General features: G+C 43.0%; 1 protein-coding gene across 2 annotated transcripts in view; it reads right to left on the bottom strand.

The window, feature by feature from the left end:
• VPS52 (VPS52 subunit of GARP complex) overlaps positions 1 to 19,170 on the bottom strand; it is a 28,455-nt gene that overhangs the window by 7,165 nt on the left and 2,120 nt on the right. For both annotated transcript variants that reach the window (XM_037134378.2, XM_037134379.2), the window contains 12 exons: positions 18,226 to 18,401; positions 17,717 to 17,867; positions 17,331 to 17,431; positions 17,099 to 17,231; positions 16,906 to 16,963; positions 16,418 to 16,551; positions 15,225 to 15,380; positions 14,637 to 14,755; positions 14,208 to 14,331; positions 13,829 to 13,924; positions 13,628 to 13,735; positions 13,351 to 13,416 (listed from right to left, as the gene is read on the bottom strand). In XM_037134378.2, coding sequence (XP_036990273.2) covers positions 13,351 to 13,416; positions 13,628 to 13,735; positions 13,829 to 13,924; positions 14,208 to 14,331; positions 14,637 to 14,755; positions 15,225 to 15,380; positions 16,418 to 16,551; positions 16,906 to 16,963; positions 17,099 to 17,231; positions 17,331 to 17,431; positions 17,717 to 17,867; positions 18,226 to 18,401 — 1,422 coding nt within the window. The remainder of the gene's footprint in view (positions 1 to 13,350; positions 13,417 to 13,627; positions 13,736 to 13,828; positions 13,925 to 14,207; positions 14,332 to 14,636; positions 14,756 to 15,224; positions 15,381 to 16,417; positions 16,552 to 16,905; positions 16,964 to 17,098; positions 17,232 to 17,330; positions 17,432 to 17,716; positions 17,868 to 18,225; positions 18,402 to 19,170) is intronic.

Genomic DNA, 19,170 nt, shown 5'->3' with positions numbered 1-19,170 from the left:
TGGCTCCCCACAGTGTCCATTAGTTTATAAGTGCATTTTGTGAACTCAGGGGGTCTAAATAATTACACTTTTTCAGATTCTTTAATAATATTTTATTGATCATGCCATTACACTTGTGTTAATTTTTCCCTCTTTGTCCCCCTCCACCCAGTATCCCCCCTCCCTCAGGCAATCCCCACACGGTTGTTCACATCCATGGGTCATGTGTATAGGTTCTTTGGCAAAAATTACACTTCTGAAGGCATAGTTGACATTCCCTGGGTCACCTAACTGAGTGGGTGAGAACAACGGTTTTCCTTGTCATCTAATTACATGCTTATTTTACTAAAAAGAGAGAACAGAATGGGAAAGTTTAAGCTACAACTAATCATATCCCAGAAGGAGAGAAGAAGAATAGAGTGAAAGCAATGTTTAAAAACGGACTGAGCCTGGCTGCTGTGGCTCAGTGGACTGAGTGCTGGCCTGCAACCAAAGGGTTGCTGGTTCCATTCCCAGTCAGGGCACATGCCTGGATTGTGGGTCAGGTCCCAAGTGGGGGGCACATGAGGGGCAACCACACTTTGAAGTTTCTCTTTCTCTCCTTCTCTTTCCCTCCCTGCCTCTCTAAAAATAAATAAATAAAATCTTAAAAAAAAAAGATACTGGCTGTGAATTTTCCCAAATTAATGAAAAAGATAAATTCAAAGACCCAAGATATACAAGATAACAAAAAAAATAAACCCATATCTAGACATTGTTGTAAACTTCATAGTCACAGAACAAACTGCCTTCAAAGGAACAATAATTAAAAACAGCAGACTCCTCCAGAGTAAAATTTTAAGTTAAATGTGAAAAATTATCCTCTAAATTTTGAGAAAAAACAACTGTTACCTTAGAATTTGACAGTCAGCCAGCATAACTACCTTTTCCTAACAAAAAAGAAATAAAGACATCTGTAGGAAAATAAAAATGAGATTTACCAATAAACTTTCACAAAGGAATTTCTTAAAAAGAAAGAAGAAAAAGGATCCCCAAAAGATCACCTGAGTTTTGAAAAGGAATGGTGAGGAAATTAACTGGGAAAAACTCATGGAAATCCAAATAAATTATATCACTATAAAATGGCAACAATGAAAAGTAGGACAGAAATAAAATGCTGGTCAATAATTAGCATGGAAGACAGAAGAAGGAAGAGTGATTAGAGCATTAAAACATTTAAAATGTTTTAGAGCTCACGTATTGCTTGAGAGAGGGGTTAAATGTTAAGTTTACGTGTTAAGCTAAATATTCCCAAACTGGCAGAGGAGTAAGTGGAAGCTACACTAAGTTCCTCCCAGGATCAATCTAGAATTACAACAATATTGTAGAGAAATCATCCTGAAAACCCAACTGAACACTAGCTGGAGAGAAGCCTTACAACCAAGGACAGACGGAAGGAACCACTTCACTGCAGAGGCAGTGCAGAGGCATGAGAGGGCTGGCTGGGCTCCCACAGCGGGCAGTTGAAGTTCTGGAGGGATATTTCAGCAGTCAGGGAGTTCCCCCTGAGAAAGAGGGTCTAAACCCCAAGCTGTTCTCCCAAGCCTACAGCACCAGAGTCAGAAAGGAACCCAGATAACACCCAGCTGTGAAAAGCAGCAGGGTTTCTGTCTGCCAACAGGACAGAGTTGGAGGTGCAGAGAGCCTTTCAAAAGGCGAACGCACAAAATTTCATTTGCAGCCACTTACCTTGGGCTCTGTCAGAGGGAGGGCAGAGTGGACTAGTGACGCTTGAGGAGAGTCTGGGGCTGGTGGCTCTGGGGAGAGAACTGAAGGAACAGCTACCAAGATACCTGTGCTAAATCATTCTGCATAAAGCAGAAACCATCTTTCTCAGAACCTCTTCTCCAAGTAGCATCAACCAGAGGAGAAGCAATAGCCCCACCCACAGGAATTACTCAGCCCCACCGTGTACAGCTAAAGCCAGGCTGATTATCAAAGATTGATTAGATTAACAACTGATCAGTTTAACAGCCAAGGTAGAAAGTACAAAGCAACAGCCAAAATGGGAAGACAAAACAAAAACAAAAACAAACCCCAGACCCCAAATGAAAGAACAGGAGAATTCTCCAGAAGAACTAGATGAAATGTAGGCAAGCAATATATTAGATACAGTTTAGAGTAATTATGAGGATATTCAACAGCATGAAAAAAGGCATAGACACCATAAAAAAGGCCCAGTCAGATACAATGAATGCAATACCTAAAATAAATAATACACTGAAAAGAATAAACAGTAGGTTAGATGAAGCAAAGGATCAAGTCAAAGATTTGGAAGACAAGGTAGAAAATAATACCCAGGCAGAACAGCAAAAAGAAAAAAAGAATTTTAAAAAATGAGGAGAGCCCTGGCTGGTGTAGCTCAGTGGATTGAGAGCGGGCCTACCAACCAAAGGATCACGGTTTGATTCCCAGTCAGGTTGCAGGCCAGTTCCCAGCAGGGGACGCATGAGAGGCAACCATACATTGATATTTCTCTCCCTCTCTACCTCTCCTCCCCTCTAAAGATAAATAAATAAAATATTTTTTAAAAATAAAATTAAAAAATTTTAAAAAGAGGAGAGCTTAAGAAATATCTTGGACAACATGAACAGTAACAACATCTACATCATGGGAACACCAGGAGAAGTGAGTGAGCAAGGGATTAAGAACCTATTTGAAGAAATGATGACCCCAAATTTCCCTAATTGGATGAAGCAAAAAGACACACAAGCCCAGGAAGCTCAGAGAGCCCCAAACAAGTTGCACCCAAAGGGGCCTACACTGAGACACATCATAATTAAAAATACAAGACTTAAAGACAAGAGAATCCTAACAGCCACAAAGAGAAAAGCAGGTAGTCACCTATAAGGGAGCAACAATTAGACTGGGGTCTGATTACTCAACAGAAACATTTCAGGCCAGAAGGGAATGGCGTGAAATATTAAAAGTGATGAAAAGCTAGGACCGACAACCCAGGCTACTTTACCTAGCCAGGCTAGGCTATCATTTAAAATCGAAGGAGAAATAAGGAGCTTCCAGACAAGAAAAAGCTAAAGGAGTTTGTTAAAACCAAACCAGTACTGTAACAAATGTTAAAGGGCCTGCTTGAAGAAGAAAAAACAAAGGAAAACAGTCTAATAATAAAAATGGCATTACACATGTATCTATCAATAATCACCTTAAAAGTAAATGGCTTAAATGCTCCAACCAAAAGCCATAGGGTAGCTGAATGGATAAGAAAACAAGACCTATATATATACATACTACCTCCAAGAGACACATCTCAGATTGAAAGAAACACAGACTAAAAGTAAAGGGATGGAAAATATATACTTTATGCAAATAGAAATAAAAAATAAGCTGGGGTAGCAGTACTTACATACAACAAAACAGACTTTAAAACCAAGGCTATAGCTTTGAGAAACACAGAAGGACACTAAAGGGAATAATCAAACAGGAAGATATAATGCTAGTAAACATTTACACACCCAACATAAGAGCACCTAAATATGTGAAGCAAATCTTGATAGACATAAGGGAAGAGATTGACAGAAATATAGTCATAGTTGGGAATGACAGGAGAAATGACAACTGACACCAAAGAAATACAAAGGACTGTAAGAAAATATTATGAACAACTATATGCCAACAAACTGGACAACCTGGACAAAATGGGTAAGTTCCCAGAAACACACAATCTTCCAAAAATAAATGAGGAAGAAACAGACAATCTGAATAGACAGATTACACCTAATGAAATTGAAGCAGTAAGCAAAAAAACTGCCAACAAACAAAAGCCCTGGACCAGATGGCTTCAAAGGTGAATTTCACCAATCATTCTGAGAAGACTTAACACCTCTCCAACTAAAACTATTTCATAAAATCCAAGAGGAGGGAAGGCTCACTTTATGATGTCAACATTATCCTAATTCCAAAACCAGATAAAAACACTTCATAGGAAAAAAAATGATAGACCAATATCCCTGATGAACAAAGATGCTAAAATCCTCAACAAAACCTTAGCAAATGGAATACAGCTATGCATCAAGAAGATCATACAACATGATCAAGTGGGATTTATTCTGGGAATGTAAAGTTGGTACAATATTTGCAAATCAATAAATGTGATTCACCACACAGACATAATGAAAGGTAAAAACCACATGATCATATGGATAGATACAAAGAAAGCTTTTGACAAAATCCAGCACCAATCTATGATCAAAACTCTCAGCAAAGTGGGATTAGAGGGTACATACCTAAACACACTAAAGGCCATATATATGAGAAACCCACTTCCAGCATCATACTCAATGGGCAAAAACCACAAGCATTCCTTTTAAGATTGGCAACAAGACAGGAATGTCTGCTTTCACCTCTCTTATTCGACATAATACTGGAAGTCCTAGACACAGCAATCAGACAAGAAGAAATAAAAGGCATTCAAACTGGAAATGAAGAAGTAAAACTGTCATTATTTACAGATGACATGATACTATACATAGAGAACCCCAAAGACTCCAGCAAGAAACTATTAAAACTGATAAATTCAGCAAAGTAGCAGGGTACAAAATTAATATTGAGAAATCAGTTGCATTTTTGTATGGCAAAAATGAACAGAAAAGGAAATTAAGAAAACAAGTCCATTCACAATTGCTTCAAAAATAATAAGATACCTGTACGTAGAAAATTATAAGACGCTGAAGAAAGAAATTGAAGAAGATACAAATAAGTGGAAGCACATACTGTGTTCATGGATTGGAAGAATTAACATCATTAAAATGTCCATACTACCCAAAGCAATCTATAAATTCAATGTAATTCCTATTAAGATCCCAATGATATATTTCGCAGAACTAGAACAAATATTTCAAAAATTTATATGGAACCACAAAAGGCCCTGCATAGCAACAGCAATCCTGAGAAAAAAGAACAAAGTTGAAGGAATCACACTACCTAATGTCAAACTATACTACAAGACCATAGTAATCAAAACAGCCTGGTACTAGCATAAAAATAGACACATAGATCAATGGAACAGAATAGAGAGCCCAGAAACTAAACCCACACCTTTTTAGTCAATTAATACTTGACAGATGAAGCAAGCACATACAATGGACTAAAGATAGTATATTCAATAAATGGTGTTGGGAAAACTGGACAGAAAAATGAAATTAGACCATCTTCTTACATAACACACAGGAATAAATTCAAAATGGATCAAAGTCTTAAATGTTAGACCTGAAACTATAAAATTCTAAAAGAAAACAAATACAGCAAAATCTTGGACATTGCTCATAGCAATTTTCTATCATATATATTTCCCCAGGCAAGGGAAACAAAAGAAAAAATAAACAAATGGGACTACATCAAACTAAACAGTTTTTGCACATCAAAGGAAATCATCGACAAAATAAAAAGGCCACCTACACAATCAGAGAACATATTTGCAGATGCATCCGACAAGGGGTTAATATCCAAAACTTATAAAGTACTTAAAAAACTCAACACCCCCCCCAAAAAAAACAATTAATAAATGGGTAAAGGACCTGAATAGACACTTCTCCAAAGAGGACATATAGATGACTAACAGACATATGAGAAGATGCTCAATGTCACTAATCACCAGAGAAATGCAATTAAAACCACAATGAGATACCATCTTATACCTGTCAAAACAGCTATCATCAACAAATCAACAAACAAGTGCTGGTGAGGATGTAGAGACAGGGGAACCTTTTTGCACTTTATTGTTAGTGAGAATGCAGATTGGTGCAGCCTCTGTGGAAAGCAGTATGGAGATAGCTCAAAAAATTAAAAATGGATCTGCCTTGTGACCCAGCAATCCCACTTCTGGGAACAGATCTGAAGGAACCCAAAACACTAATTTGAAAGAACATAAGCACCCCTCTGTTCATTGCAGCATTATCGTCAAGATATGGAAGCAGCCCAAGTGTCCATCTATAGATGAGTGAATAAAACAACTATGGAACATTTAAACAATGGAGTTCTACTTGGCCATAAAAAAGAAAAAAATTTTACCATTTGTGACAGTATGGATGGACCCGGAGAACATTATGCTAAGTGAATAAGTCAGTCAGAGAGAGACAAGTGCCACATGATTTCGCTCATATGTGGAATCTAATAAACAAACTGCAAAATAGAGACAGACTCATAAATGGAGAGCAGATGACAGCTATTGGAGGAGGAGAGGGACTGAGCAAAAAGGAATAATGACTCATGCACATGGACAATAATGTGGTGATTGCTGGGCAGGAGGGAGACATGAGGGGACTAAATGGTAATGGGAAAAATACAATAAACATTAATAAAAAATATGGAGCCCTGGCTGGTGTAGCACAGTGGATTAAGCGCGGGCCTGCGAACCAGACAATCACGGTTTGATTCCCAGTCAGGGCACAGACCGAGTTGCAGGCCGGTTCCCTGCAGGCCAGTTCCCAGCAGGGGATGCATGAAGGCAACCATACATTGATGTTTCTCTCCCTCTCTCCTTCCCTTCCCCTCTACAGATAAATAAATAAAATCTTTAAAGAAAAATATGCAAGGTAAAAATTAAAAGGATAAATTCTAATAAAAAGGAGTATAAAATGTAAACAATTAGAAAAATGTAAAATTATTTTACTTTAGTAAAAATAAAGACAAGAAGCAAAACTACACAGCACAAATAGAAAACTAAAGATGGTAAAAACAAGTCCACATGTACGTTAATTATAATAAACATAAATGGATTAAAATACTAACTTAAAAGATCCAACTGGATGATTTAAAAATTCCAGCTATATGCTATTGATAAAAGACTTAATATGTGAAAACATAAAAAGGCTGAAAGGCGCCTTGACTGAATATCTCGGTTGGAACATCATCCCAATGAGCTAAGGTTGTGGGTTCAATCCCAAGTCTAGGCATATGCAAGAATCAACCTATGTGTACACGGATGGATGGAACAACAAACGATGTTTCTCTCTCAATCTCCTTTATACTTTCTCTAAAAATCAAATATTTTAAAATTTTTTCTCCTCACCCAAGGACATTTTTTCAATCCACTAAGCTGTACCAGCCAAGGCTCAAGGACATTTTTTCATTGGTTTTAGTGAGAGAGGAAGGGAGAGGGAAATATGTTGATGCAAGAGAGAAGCATCACTTGGGTAACTCCAATATGTGCCTGACTGCGAATCGTATGCATTCTGACCAGGGATCAAACCCACAACTTAGGTATGTGCCCTGAGTAAAAATAAAACCCATAACCTTTAGGTTACAAGATGGCACCCCAACCGACTGGAGCCACACTGGCCAGGGCCAATAAAAAATGGTTTTTTTGAAAAAGGCTGAAAGTAGGACTTCTGGATGCAGGACTTCTGGCCAAGATGGAGTGTACACTTGATACATCAAAGTGTATCAAGATGTTGATACACTTTGCCTACTCAAACAACCAAACTGAGGACAACAAAAATTTAACAATAAATAAATAAGTAACCAGAACTTCCAGAAAATGAACTGTATGGAAATCCGACAACCAAGGAGGTAAAGCAGAAACATTCATTTAGACTGGTAGGAGGGGCAGAGACAGGCAGCCAGAGCGGAGAGGACAAGCTGCAAAGTGGCGGCTGGTGGACCGGGAGGTCCCACATCCACATGTGGATAAACAGGGAGAAACAACTGGGGAGCAAGACAGACCGCAAAACCTGAGGTTCCAGAGTGGGGAAATACAGCCGCAAACCACCAATTGAAAACACCTGTGGCACTTGAGGCAGCAATGGGAGAAACTCCCAGACTCACAAGAGAGTTTGATAGAGAGACCCACAAGGCCCTAAAATGTGCACAAGTCCGTCCACCCAGGAATCAGCACCAGAAGGGCCCAATTTGCTTGTGGGAATTGGGGGAAGTGACTGAAATCCAGCAGAGAGCAGAGCAAGTGCCATTATTCCCTCTCTGACCCCTCCTCTACATAGAGTGTCACAACGCAATGACCTGGGTTGCCCTGCCCTGCCCTGGCGAATACCTAAGGCTCTGGCCCTTTCAATGTAAACAGGTGGGCCAAGACAAAAAAATATGGCTGGGATGAAAGAACAGACCGCAGCTCCAAAAACAGAACTAAGGCATGAAGAGATAGCCAACCTATCAGAGGCAGAATTTATTTATTTTATTTTTTTAAAAATATTTTATTTATTTATTTTTAGGAAGAGGGGACAGGAAGGAGAAAGTGGGAGAGAAACATCAATGTATGATTGCCTCTTCTGTGTCCCCTACTGGAGACCTGGCCTGCAACCGAGGCATGTGCCCTGACTGGGAATTGAACCAGCGACCCTTTGCTTCACAGGCTTGTGCTCAATCCACTGAGCTACACCAGCGAGGGCCAGACGCAGAATTGAAAACATTGATAATCAGGATGCTCGCAGAACTGGTTAAGTATGGTCACAAAATAGAGGAAGAAGGGAAGGCTATGCAAAGTGAAATAAAGGAAAATGTACAGCAAACCAACAGTGAATGAAAGAAAACCTAGACTCAAAATCAATGCTTTGCACCAGAAGGACCAGAAGGAAGAAATAAACATTCAACCAGAACAGATTGAAGAAATAAGAATTAAAAAATGAGAAGCTTAGGAACCTCCCGGACACTTTAAACATTCCAACATCAAAATCACAAAGGTGCCAGGAGAATGGGAAGAGCAAGAAATGGAAAACTTATTTGAAAAAAATAATGAAGAGCTTCCCCAATCTGGCAAAGGAAGTAGACTTCCAGGAAGTCCAGGAAGCTCAGAGAGTCCCAAAGAAGTTGGACCCAAGGACCCCACACACCAAGGCACATCATAATTACATTAACCAAGATTAAAATTAAGGAAAGGATCAAAGAAGCAGCAAAAGGAGTTACCCACAAAGGAGTTCCCATAAGACTATCAGCTGGTTTCTCAAAAGAAATCTCTCAGGCAAGAAGGGGATGGAAACAAGTATTTGAAGTCATGAAAGGCAAGGACCTACTCCCAAGATTACTCTATCCAACAAAGCTATAGTTTAGAATGGAAGGGCAGATAAGGTGCTTCCCAGATAAGGTCAAGTTAAAGGAGTTCATCATCACCAAAGCCTTATTATATGAAATGTTAAAGGGAATTAACTAAAAAAAAAAAGATAAAAACTATAAACAGTGAAATGACAATAAACTCATAACTATCAACAACTGAACCTTGGGGTAAAGGATCAACAACTGACCCCAACAGGTATGACGAACTTAGCAATGCTCTTACCACCGCTTATTCTGTCTCCAGAGATAAGGACAGAGTAGCCCAACCTTGACCACTGCAGCCCACCCCTTACCAAGCAGGGTCATCCCCAGGTTAGCTCACCCACCCTGACCTTCAGCCAAGTCAAACCATCACAGAGCACTGCCCTGGCCAAGGGCACCCCAGGCATATATAACACTCTAGAAAATGGACCACATCAGAGAATGAACTGATTCTCTTTGAAACTATGCCTAGAGATCCTGGGTCAGCTGTGCTTTTTAGACCCAGTCAGAGAAAACACACACACGACTTGTAATCTTTTCTGGGGGAACAACTCCATACACAGTGAAAGCAAGGCCCAAGTCTCATCATCTCGGGTAAGTGTCTGAGGGCATGCAATGAGCCCTCTTCCCACCACCTCCACCCACAGTGTGTCCCCACATTTAGTTTTCTGAATTGAGTAATGAGTGTAATTCCTTTCTTCTTACCTTTCTTGGGATGTAGTTATTTGACTTCTTATAGCCTTAGGCAAGTATTTAACTACTATGATTATTCAGCCAATAAAAACACATTTAGCCCTGGCCAGGTGACTCAGTTGGTTGGAGCTTTGTCCCATACACCAAAAGGTAGCAGGTTCTATTCCTGGTCAGCACACATACCTAGGTTGTGGGTGTAATACCTAGTCTGTGTATAGGAGGCAAACCGATTAATGTTTCTCTCCCACATAGTTGTTCCTCTCTCCCTTCCTCTCTCTCTAAAAATCAATAAACATATCTTCAGGTGAGGGTTTAAAAAAAGAACCAGACCTGGCTGGTGTGGCTCAATTGATTGAGCACTGGCCTGAGAACCAAAGGGTTGCCAGTTCGATTCCCAGTCAGGGCACATGCCTGAGTTGCAGGCCAGGTCCCCAGTAAGGGGTGTGCAAGAGGCAACCACACACTGATGTTTCTCTCCCTCTCTCCCCTCCTCCCTCACATTCTGTCTACAAATAAAAAAATTAAATCTTTAAAAAATAAAAATAAAATAATTTTTAAAATGCCTATGATGATACTGATGAAAAAGTAGAATTATTACACTTTATACTTATAAAATATAATTAAAACTATACTGCAGAGTAGACATCTTTGTGGAATTTTGCTATGTGACAAAGAGAGCACTGCAGATCAAGTAGGGAAAGTTTTCTATAAATGGTTTCAATCTAATCATTATCCATATAGAAAAAACTAGATTCCTACCTCATAACACACAAAAAAGTCAATTCTAGGTAAATTTAGGAGTTAAAAGTAAAAGCAAATTCTATGATATAAAGAAGAAAATTTAGTATTTTTCTGACCTTGGAATAAAAAAAGGACTTCTTTCTTTTTTCAGGTTAATCTTAGGGAGGAGGGAGAGAGAGAGAGAAAGAGAAACATCAACTTGTTGTTCCACTTATTTATGCATTCCTTGGTTAAGTTTTTGTGTCCCCTGACCAGGGATTGAACCTGCAGCCTTGGCATATCGGGACAATGCACTAATCAGCCGAGCTACCTGGGCCAGGGCTTAACTATAGCTGTATTTTTAAAAGCAAGAGCACGAGGACTACCAGTCAAGATGGAGACATAGGAAGACAGGCTTCACCTCCTTGCGCAACCACAGAGAATTACAACTATGTCTCAAAACATATAACCACCAGAATTGTCAGAAAATCAAGCTGTGCGGAAGCCCAACAACCAAGGATTTAAAGAAGTCCCATTTATCCATGAGTAGGAGGGGCAGAGTTGCAAAGACAGGAAGAGATGCAGAGACGTGGTGTGGTGCCCAGAGGCAGTGGTGGCTGAATGGGCCGTCTACATTCATGTGTGGTGCGTAAAAATGGGGAGGGCTACCTTAGGAGCAAGCGATCCCAGCCCCAGATCAGACTGCACAGCCCACAGTTCCAGCACCAGGAAGATAAATCCCCGTAACTTTTGGCTGTAAATACCAGGGAGGGTCCTGGTTGGTGTGGCTCAGTGGATTGAGCGCTGGCCTGTGAAGCAAAGGGTCGCTGATTCGATTCCCAGTCAGGGCACATGACTGGGTTGCAGGCCAGGTCACCAGTGGGGGGCGCATGGGAGGCAACCACACATTGATGTTTCTCTCCCTCTCTTCCCCCATCTCCAGACAGAAATAGATTTTTTAAAAAAGAAGAAACAAAAACCAGTGGGTATTGGGGTGAGGAAAAAAACTGCCAGATTTTCAGAAGAGTTCATTTAAAGGGCCCTCACAGACTTAGAACCTATGCAAACCCACCCACTCTGGGATTCACTGCCTGGGCAACGGTTGGAAGGGTGCCAGTTGCATATGGTAAGTGGGTGAAGTGAATGGAAACAGGGCAAGTTCTGGGCAAAGCTCCAGAAGCCAGGCAGCAGCATTAGCCCCTCTCTGAGACCTCCTCCCACACAGAGCATAAAGCAGTCAGTAAAGCAGGTTGACCCCCGCCCTGGCAATTACCGAAGGCTCTGCCCTACACAATTTGCAGGTGCCTTTCACAAGGAGTCAAAGCAGCTCTACTTAATACACAGAAACAAACACAGGGAGGCTTCCAAATTGAGGAGACAAAGAAATATGGCCCAAATGAATGAACAGAACTCCAGAAAAAGAACTAAATGAAATGGAGATAAATAATCTATCAGATGCAGAGTTCAAAACACTGGTTATTAAAATGCTCCAGGTACTCAGTACTCACTGGGTACTTCAACAATATAAAAAAGACCCAGGCAGAAATGAAGGTTACACTAAGTGAAACAAAGAAAAGCTTATAGGGAATCAACAGTGGAGTGGATGAAGCTGAGAGAATCAAATCAATGATTTGAAACATAAGAAAGAAAAAAACAACAAAAAAAACCATATTTCAGATTTAAAAAAAGAAAGAAAGAAAGAAAAAAACATTCAATCAGAACAACAAGAAGAAAAAAGAATTTTAAAAAATGAGGCTAGGCTAAGGAGCCTCCAGGACAACTTCAAATGTAGCAACATTCAAATCACAGGAATGCCAGAAGGAGAAGAGAAACAACAAGAAACTGAAAACTTATTTGAAAAAATAATGAAAGAAACCTTCCCTAATTTGTTGAAGGAAATAGACATATAAGTCTAGGAAGCAAGAAAGTCCCAAACAAGTTGGATCCAAAGAGAGACACACCAAGACACATCATAATTAAAATGCCAAATGTTAAAGATAAAGAGAGAATCTTAAAAGCAGCAAGAGAAAAGCAAACAAGTTACCTACAAACTAGTTCCCATAAGACTATTAGCTGATTTCTCAGAAGAAACTTTGCAGGCTAGGAGAGATTGACAAGAAGTATTCTAAGTGATGAAAAGGAAGGACCTACAACCTAAATTATTCTATCCAGCGAAGATATCATTTAGAATGGAAAGGCAGATAAAGTGCTTCCTAGACAAAGTAAAGCCAAAGGGGTTCATCACCACCAACTCATTATTATATGAAATGTTAAAAGGAAATTATTGTCTAAGAAAAAGATTAAAACTATGAGCACTAAAATGGCAATAAAGTCACAACTACCAACAATTCAATCTAAAAAAAAAAAGAACTAACCAAATAAGCAGAACAGAAACAGACTCATAGATATGGAGATCATTTGGAGGGTTATCAGCTGAGAGCAGGAAGGGGGAGAATGGGAGTAAAGTGCAGGGATTAAGAAGTAAAACTGGGTAGGTATAGAACGGACAGGGGGAGGTTGAGAACAGTCTGGGAAATAGAAAAGCCAAAGAACTTACATGTATGACGCATGGACATGAACTAAGAAGGGGACTACTGGAGGGAATGTGGGGTACCAGGTAGAAGGGGGGCAAAGGAGGAAGTATTGGGACAACTGTAACAGCATAATGGATGAAATATAAAAAAATAAAATGAAACTTTCTACTAATTAAAAATAAATAAATGTAAAAGATAAAAAATACAAAATTCAAAAGTACAAAAAAAATAGACCAATAATGACAGCATGTTGTGAACTAAGAGTTATAATTCCAATTCTATGGAGAGGGAGTCCATTAACTGCCACTCCCTACACACACACACACACACACACACAGAGGAAACACTACACGGGACTCTCCCTTTCCTTCTCCCCACACACTACCTGTGTCCGAGCATTGAGCAGCTGCTGGAAACTCTCAACCTCTTTGCTGTCATCTGCAGCCCGCTCCTAAGGGAAGACAAGGGAAATCTCAAGTTTGGGGAGAAGCAGCCCTCACTGCAGGATACCCCCTTCCTTCCATTTACCGTCAGACAATGTGCCAGATGCCAGAACACATGACTGAACAAGACCAACATACAGCTGCCCTCAGAGCTAGCAGAACAGTAGGGGAACCCAAATTCCCTGGGCAGGGAAAAAGGAAAGAAGGACCATCTGTTACCATGAGCACACCCAACATCATGTCATAGTTGTTGATCAGAAACACAAGCTGCTCCTTCCTTGAGGAGAACTCAGCTGCCACTCGGAGGACAAAATTCTCCACTTCCACCTGGAAAAGCCAAAGGCAGTGACAGGAGAAGGTGGAGACACATGCCCTTCTTACACCCCAGCGGCTGCAGTTGGGGCCGGAGCTGCCCCTCACCTGGAGCTGCCCAAGCAGCTGCATTGTTCGCTCATTGGGAATTGTCTGATTGATGCTGACGAGAGCAGAGGAGAACTCTGCGTACCGGCGTGTAATCTGGGAGAAAGAAGGTGGGAAGCAAAATCACACCCAGCCTTTGATTCAGCCACCACAACTCCCCAGCTCCCGGAGCTGGCTGGCCTACCTGCATGACTCGTCTCCAGCCCTACGAAGGACACCCAACCATGCCAAGTGTACCCTCATGCCTGCACTGCCACTCATACCATGTGGCTAACATGCTGCTGGGCCCAACATAACCATGTAGACAACCCCCCGCACCCCCAACTGAAGCTCAGAGCCCTACCCTTCAGGAACCCTCGTTACCCTTGCCCTCCCTCACATAGTGGGGCCGAGTATCCAGGCCTCCAAGGCGCTGAGGATCAGTGCTTCGGACACTCTGGACATTCATCTCCAGTATCAGCTCAAACCGTGGCCACAGCAAGGCAAGCACCTGTTCCCAGTACCTGTGGGCTTAATTAGAATCAATAATCAGCTGGCCAGGAATGTCAAGTCAAGGATGGTGGTGGGTGGATGGTGGGGGAGGGGTGGTGTTTATGTTAGAGGGTATGTGTGGGAAACCAATCTAATTCTGGGGCATCCTTCAGGTTAACAGTTGGTGGCCGGTGCTAGTAGGACTGGGTGTGAAAGATGAGTCAGACCAGGCATGCTGCCTCCTGGCAGGTGAGTGGGAATAGTGTCAATGGTATCAAATCAGTAGGAGCCTAAGAATTCAAAGCCAGCAGAACTTCAAGGACCAGAACTCAGTGACCTGTCCAGGGCAGGAACATCCCTCTTTGCTGCAATGTTGCGGAACCGGAGGACAATGTGGATACAGAGAAAAACAGCGATGGCATCATAGCAGTCAGCAAGATAGGACTCCAGGTGCTTCTGCAATTTAGGGGCAGGCAGAGGATTGAAAGAGAATGTTACTTTGTCCTTTCCAGTGGCTAAAGACAAATGCATTTGCTCCTTTGGGGAATATCGCACTGGGAGGAAGGGTGGGAGGGAGGGGAGCGATATCTAAAAGGGAAATGCCGCCTCCTTCTCTGACCACTGACAACTCGGGTGGTCCTGCTACCTTGCTCACCAGCCTCTACGATCACAAGCCCAGTATGGAATTCAGGGGTGAGCACCAAGGTTCAGGGCCCCTCAGTTTGCAAGTGCTATTGCCTGGGTGTGGATCACCAGTAAGAGGGAGTCTTGGGGACCCCAAGCTTTGAGGGTTTAGCAGGAAGTCACACCACAAATATAGGGCTTAGACATTTTAGAACAAAGGGTCCTGGTTTCAATACCACCAGAGCTATGATGCTCCCATGGTGTCAATGAGGACTGAAGACACAGGGGCTAGGGATCTTACCAGTGTCATGCTGAGCGTACGGCCCATGACAGCATGGAAGAGGTCATGTGCAGCCGGGCCAGACACAACAAAGAATTCACAGATGAAAAGATATTCCCGGCAGGAATTGTCTAGGAGGGCATAGTGCTGGCTGCGAAAGAGGGCCTCAAACGGATACTAGGATGGAACGGTAAAGAAGAGAGACAGAAGAATGAATCCCAACATCGATTCCCCATAGATATAGCTGGGAAATCAACAAACCAGGGTATACAGAGCTCAGGAGACCCTTCCCATCTAACCCAAGTCTAGGTTATTTTGAAACAGCATCCTCACCCTAGCTGAGTGGCTCAGTTGGTTGGAGCATCGTTCCATACACCCAGAGGTTGAGGATTCAAGCCCCAGTGAGGGCACATAATTAGGCTGCTGGTTCGATCCCCAGTTGGGGCATGTAAGGGAGACAACTGATTGATGTTTCTCTCTCACATAGATGTTTCTCTTTCTCTAAAATCAATAAACGTGTCCTTGGGAGAGAATTTTTAAAAAATAAATAAACATAAAATCTTGAAAGAAAGAAAAGAAGGAAGAAAGGGAAGGAAGAAGGGAGAGAGGCAGGAAGAAAAGAAAAGGAGGGGAGGGGAGGGGAGGGGAGGGGGAGGGGAGGGGAGGGAAGGGAAGGGAGGGAGGGAGGGGAGGGAGGGAGAGGAAGGAAGGAGAGGAGAGGAGAGGAGAGGAGAGGAAGGAAGGGAAGGAAGGAGAGGAGAGGAAGGAGAGAGAGGGAAGGGAAGGGAAGAAAAGAAAGAAAGAAGGAAGGAAAGGAAGAAAGGAAGGGAAGGAAAGGAAGGAAGGGAAGGAAAGGAAAGGAAAGGAAAGAAGGAAGGAAAGAAGGAGAAGGAAAGGAAAGAAAGGAAGGGAAGGAAGGAAGGAAAAGAAAGAAAAGAAGGGAAGAGAAAGAAAAGAAAAGAAAAGAAAAGAAAGAACATACCGAATGGGTGGGTTCTGAAAGGGGAAAAGGGGTACAAGTGAACAGCCTGCCCCCACCCGCTGTGGCTACTCTTGCAATGACCTCCACACCGCCTCAGCACACGTCACTCCCCTCAGTAGGTCTCTCCCCCCACATGCCCTTAAGTCCTGTGGGAAATTCTGACCTTCCCACAAACCCCTGGCCCACCCATCTCAGCATACAGCTCATGACTGAAGCTTGTTTTCCCTCTTACCCTCTGTTCTCCCCGCTGGGCAGTGTGGGGTACCAGGATGGGGGCCTCCAGCTCAGTGGGGGCGATGACAGAGCCACGGGTCCCCAGGGTGAAGATGGTATTTCTGCTTCGCAGTGACGGCTTCGAAAAGAATCGTGAAGGGTCAGAGTCAGGGAAAACAGTTAGATCACGGCTGTGATAGATCAGAATCAGTACCTCCAGGGTCTCCAGCAGCTGGACACAGCCTAGACACCCCTCCTCCCCAGAATTGGGGCCCCACTTCCCCTGACATCTGCCAATGAGCTTCAGAAAACCTCTACACCCCAACATCATACACAAAACTAAGTATCAAAATGCTCTTTTTTCTGGAAAGGATGGCCATAGCTTTCATCACATTCTCAAAGGCTTTGGTCCCAGAGAAAAAGGTAAGAAGCAGTGCCTTGGAAGCCGGAGCCAGACGCTCCCTTGCTCTCTAGGCCTAGCACGAGGGTTCCTCAGCTGTAGGATATCTTTCTTTGCTGTATCTTCCACTCCCATTAGATCATCCTTCTCAGCAACTTCCTCATACTAGAGAAAAAAAAAAAGAGGTAAATATCTCTTTCCGCAGCACCCCAAAATTTTTTTCTAACCTTGTCCCCTCGGCCGAGCGGTAGTCCTTCCTCCCAGCCCAGGTGCCTAGGAATGCCTCTCCCTCGGCCTCACCTGCACCTTCATTAGCCGCCCCAGGTAGGAGCGGTAATAAGAGAGGTAGATCTTGCTCAGTGTCTCCACGTACTCATCCCGGATCTCCTTTGCTGTTGCTCTTTCATTGCCCAGCAAGAACTGATAGAAGAACCTGGAGGGTCCAGACACCAGTCAGTCTCCCTGCCTGCCCAAGAAATCAGACACCACACTTGGCAGCTCAAAGCTCAGAGACCATCCTTCCCATGGTGACCTGTACTTCAGCAGGGCCGTCTGGGGGATCTGATAGTTGGTCATTGGTTTCCTGAAGGAATAAATCTTCTGAAGGATGAACTCTCGGATCTTTGTCACTGCCTAGACATGGAGGACAAAACACAGGGCATGAAGCTGCTGCCTGCGTACTGTTTGGGAGCAGTGGGGGAAGTGATCATGTTAAATGGAGGAGGAAGTGTGGAGAATACCTCTTCAGTGTCTTTTAAGATTCTCAGGGGAACCTAGAGATGTGAACATGAGTTCTGCTAGGGTAAGGCGGGGTAAAGTTCTTGGGGACAGGCTACAATGAGTTCTGTCAGGAAAATCAAGGGCGAAAGTATTGAGGAGGCTATTTCTAAGTCTCTGGGGTATCAACCCACTCCTCACCTTGACCCGGAGTCGGTCGAGCACACCTCTGACATCTGCACAGGCCGCTGTACCTCTGGCTTCCTGCTCTCGGACTGCAGCTGCTTTGGCATCCAGTTCCTGCAGCTGTTCCAGGAATCTGGGCTCTGTCACTGGTGCCTCCAGAATTGCCCTGGGTAGCAGGGAGGGGTGGGATCAGGTAGGAGGGAAACCCAGACATCCCTAGACTCCAAATCATCTCCCTTACATCCAGCTTCTATCTCCCTTCCCTTCCTACACCATAGCATAGTGAGGATTTCTGTATAATTTTCTGTTCCTGGACCTTTTCACTACATACCTGACCCTGCATGATTCCTCATCTTTGATGCCTAAAGCATGCCATAAGGTTAGAAAGAGTTGTCAACCCAACCATCAGTTTCTGGAAGGTACTCTATAACCTGGAGCCAGGAAACCAGTGGGGAAAACAAGTTTGGTCACCCCAGCTGATCCACCTGCTATAGGCATTCTAACCCTTCAAACTAGTAACTCACGTGACCAGAGCAGAGGGCACTACCAGACCATCGACAAGCTCCCCAAGTTTTCCCCGAACTGCCTGGCGGTTTCGAAGTCGAATGTTCATGGCTCCTGACTGTTCCTGCAGCGTCCGGATCTCAGAGCTGATGGAGCTGAGGTCACTCTGAAAAGCTCCCAACATCTGCTCCATGCGCTGAGGAAAAGCAGATGTTATTGCAGCGCCACAGGACAAGTGGGCCACCTATGTGCATTGGTGAAGTCTCTACTATCTATTAACCCATGAAGATAGCAGGTGATAAGGAAAGCGGTATCCCAAAGGTCACTGGCGAGTAACATTAGTTATGGCAGTAACAAAAAAGGCTGCTGAAAGCCCTGGCTGGTGTAGCTCAGTGGATTGAGCGCGGGCCTGTGAACCAGACAATCGCGGTTCGATTCCCAGTCAGGGCACATACAGGGGTTGCAGGCCGGTTCCCTGCAGGCCAGTTCCCAGCAGGGGACTCACAAAAGGCAACCATACATTGATGTTTCTCTCCCTGTCTCCTTCCCTTCCCCTCTAAAGATACATAAATAAAATCTTTAAAAAAAAAAAAAAAAGGCTGCTGAGGTCATACTGCAAGTGACTCTAACTGTCCCCACCTAAGACTGATGACCTAAAGAATGATACCAGAAACCATGACTTGGTTCAAGGCTGTTTTTTTTTTTTTTTTTTTTTTAGAGAGGGAAAAAAACATCAACATGTGGTTGCCTCTTGTACACCTCCTTCTGGGAACCTGGCCTGCAACCCAGGCACGTGCCCTGACTGGGAATGGAACCAGTGACCCTTTGGTTCACAGGCTGCACTCAATCCACTAAGCCGCACCAGCCAAGGCTATTTTTTTTTAATTGGTTGATTTTAGAGAGGGGGAGTGTGGGGAGAAAAGTTGATTTGTTGTTCCACTTATTTATGCATTCATTGGCTGGCT

This window comes from Artibeus jamaicensis, unplaced genomic scaffold, assembly GCF_021234435.1.
Source record: "Artibeus jamaicensis isolate MK-2021 breed Jamaican fruit bat unplaced genomic scaffold, CSHL_Jam_final contig_601, whole genome shotgun sequence".
Taxonomy (NCBI): Eukaryota; Metazoa; Chordata; class Mammalia; order Chiroptera; family Phyllostomidae; genus Artibeus; species Artibeus jamaicensis.
This window is presented reverse-complemented; position numbering and strand designations above follow the sequence as displayed.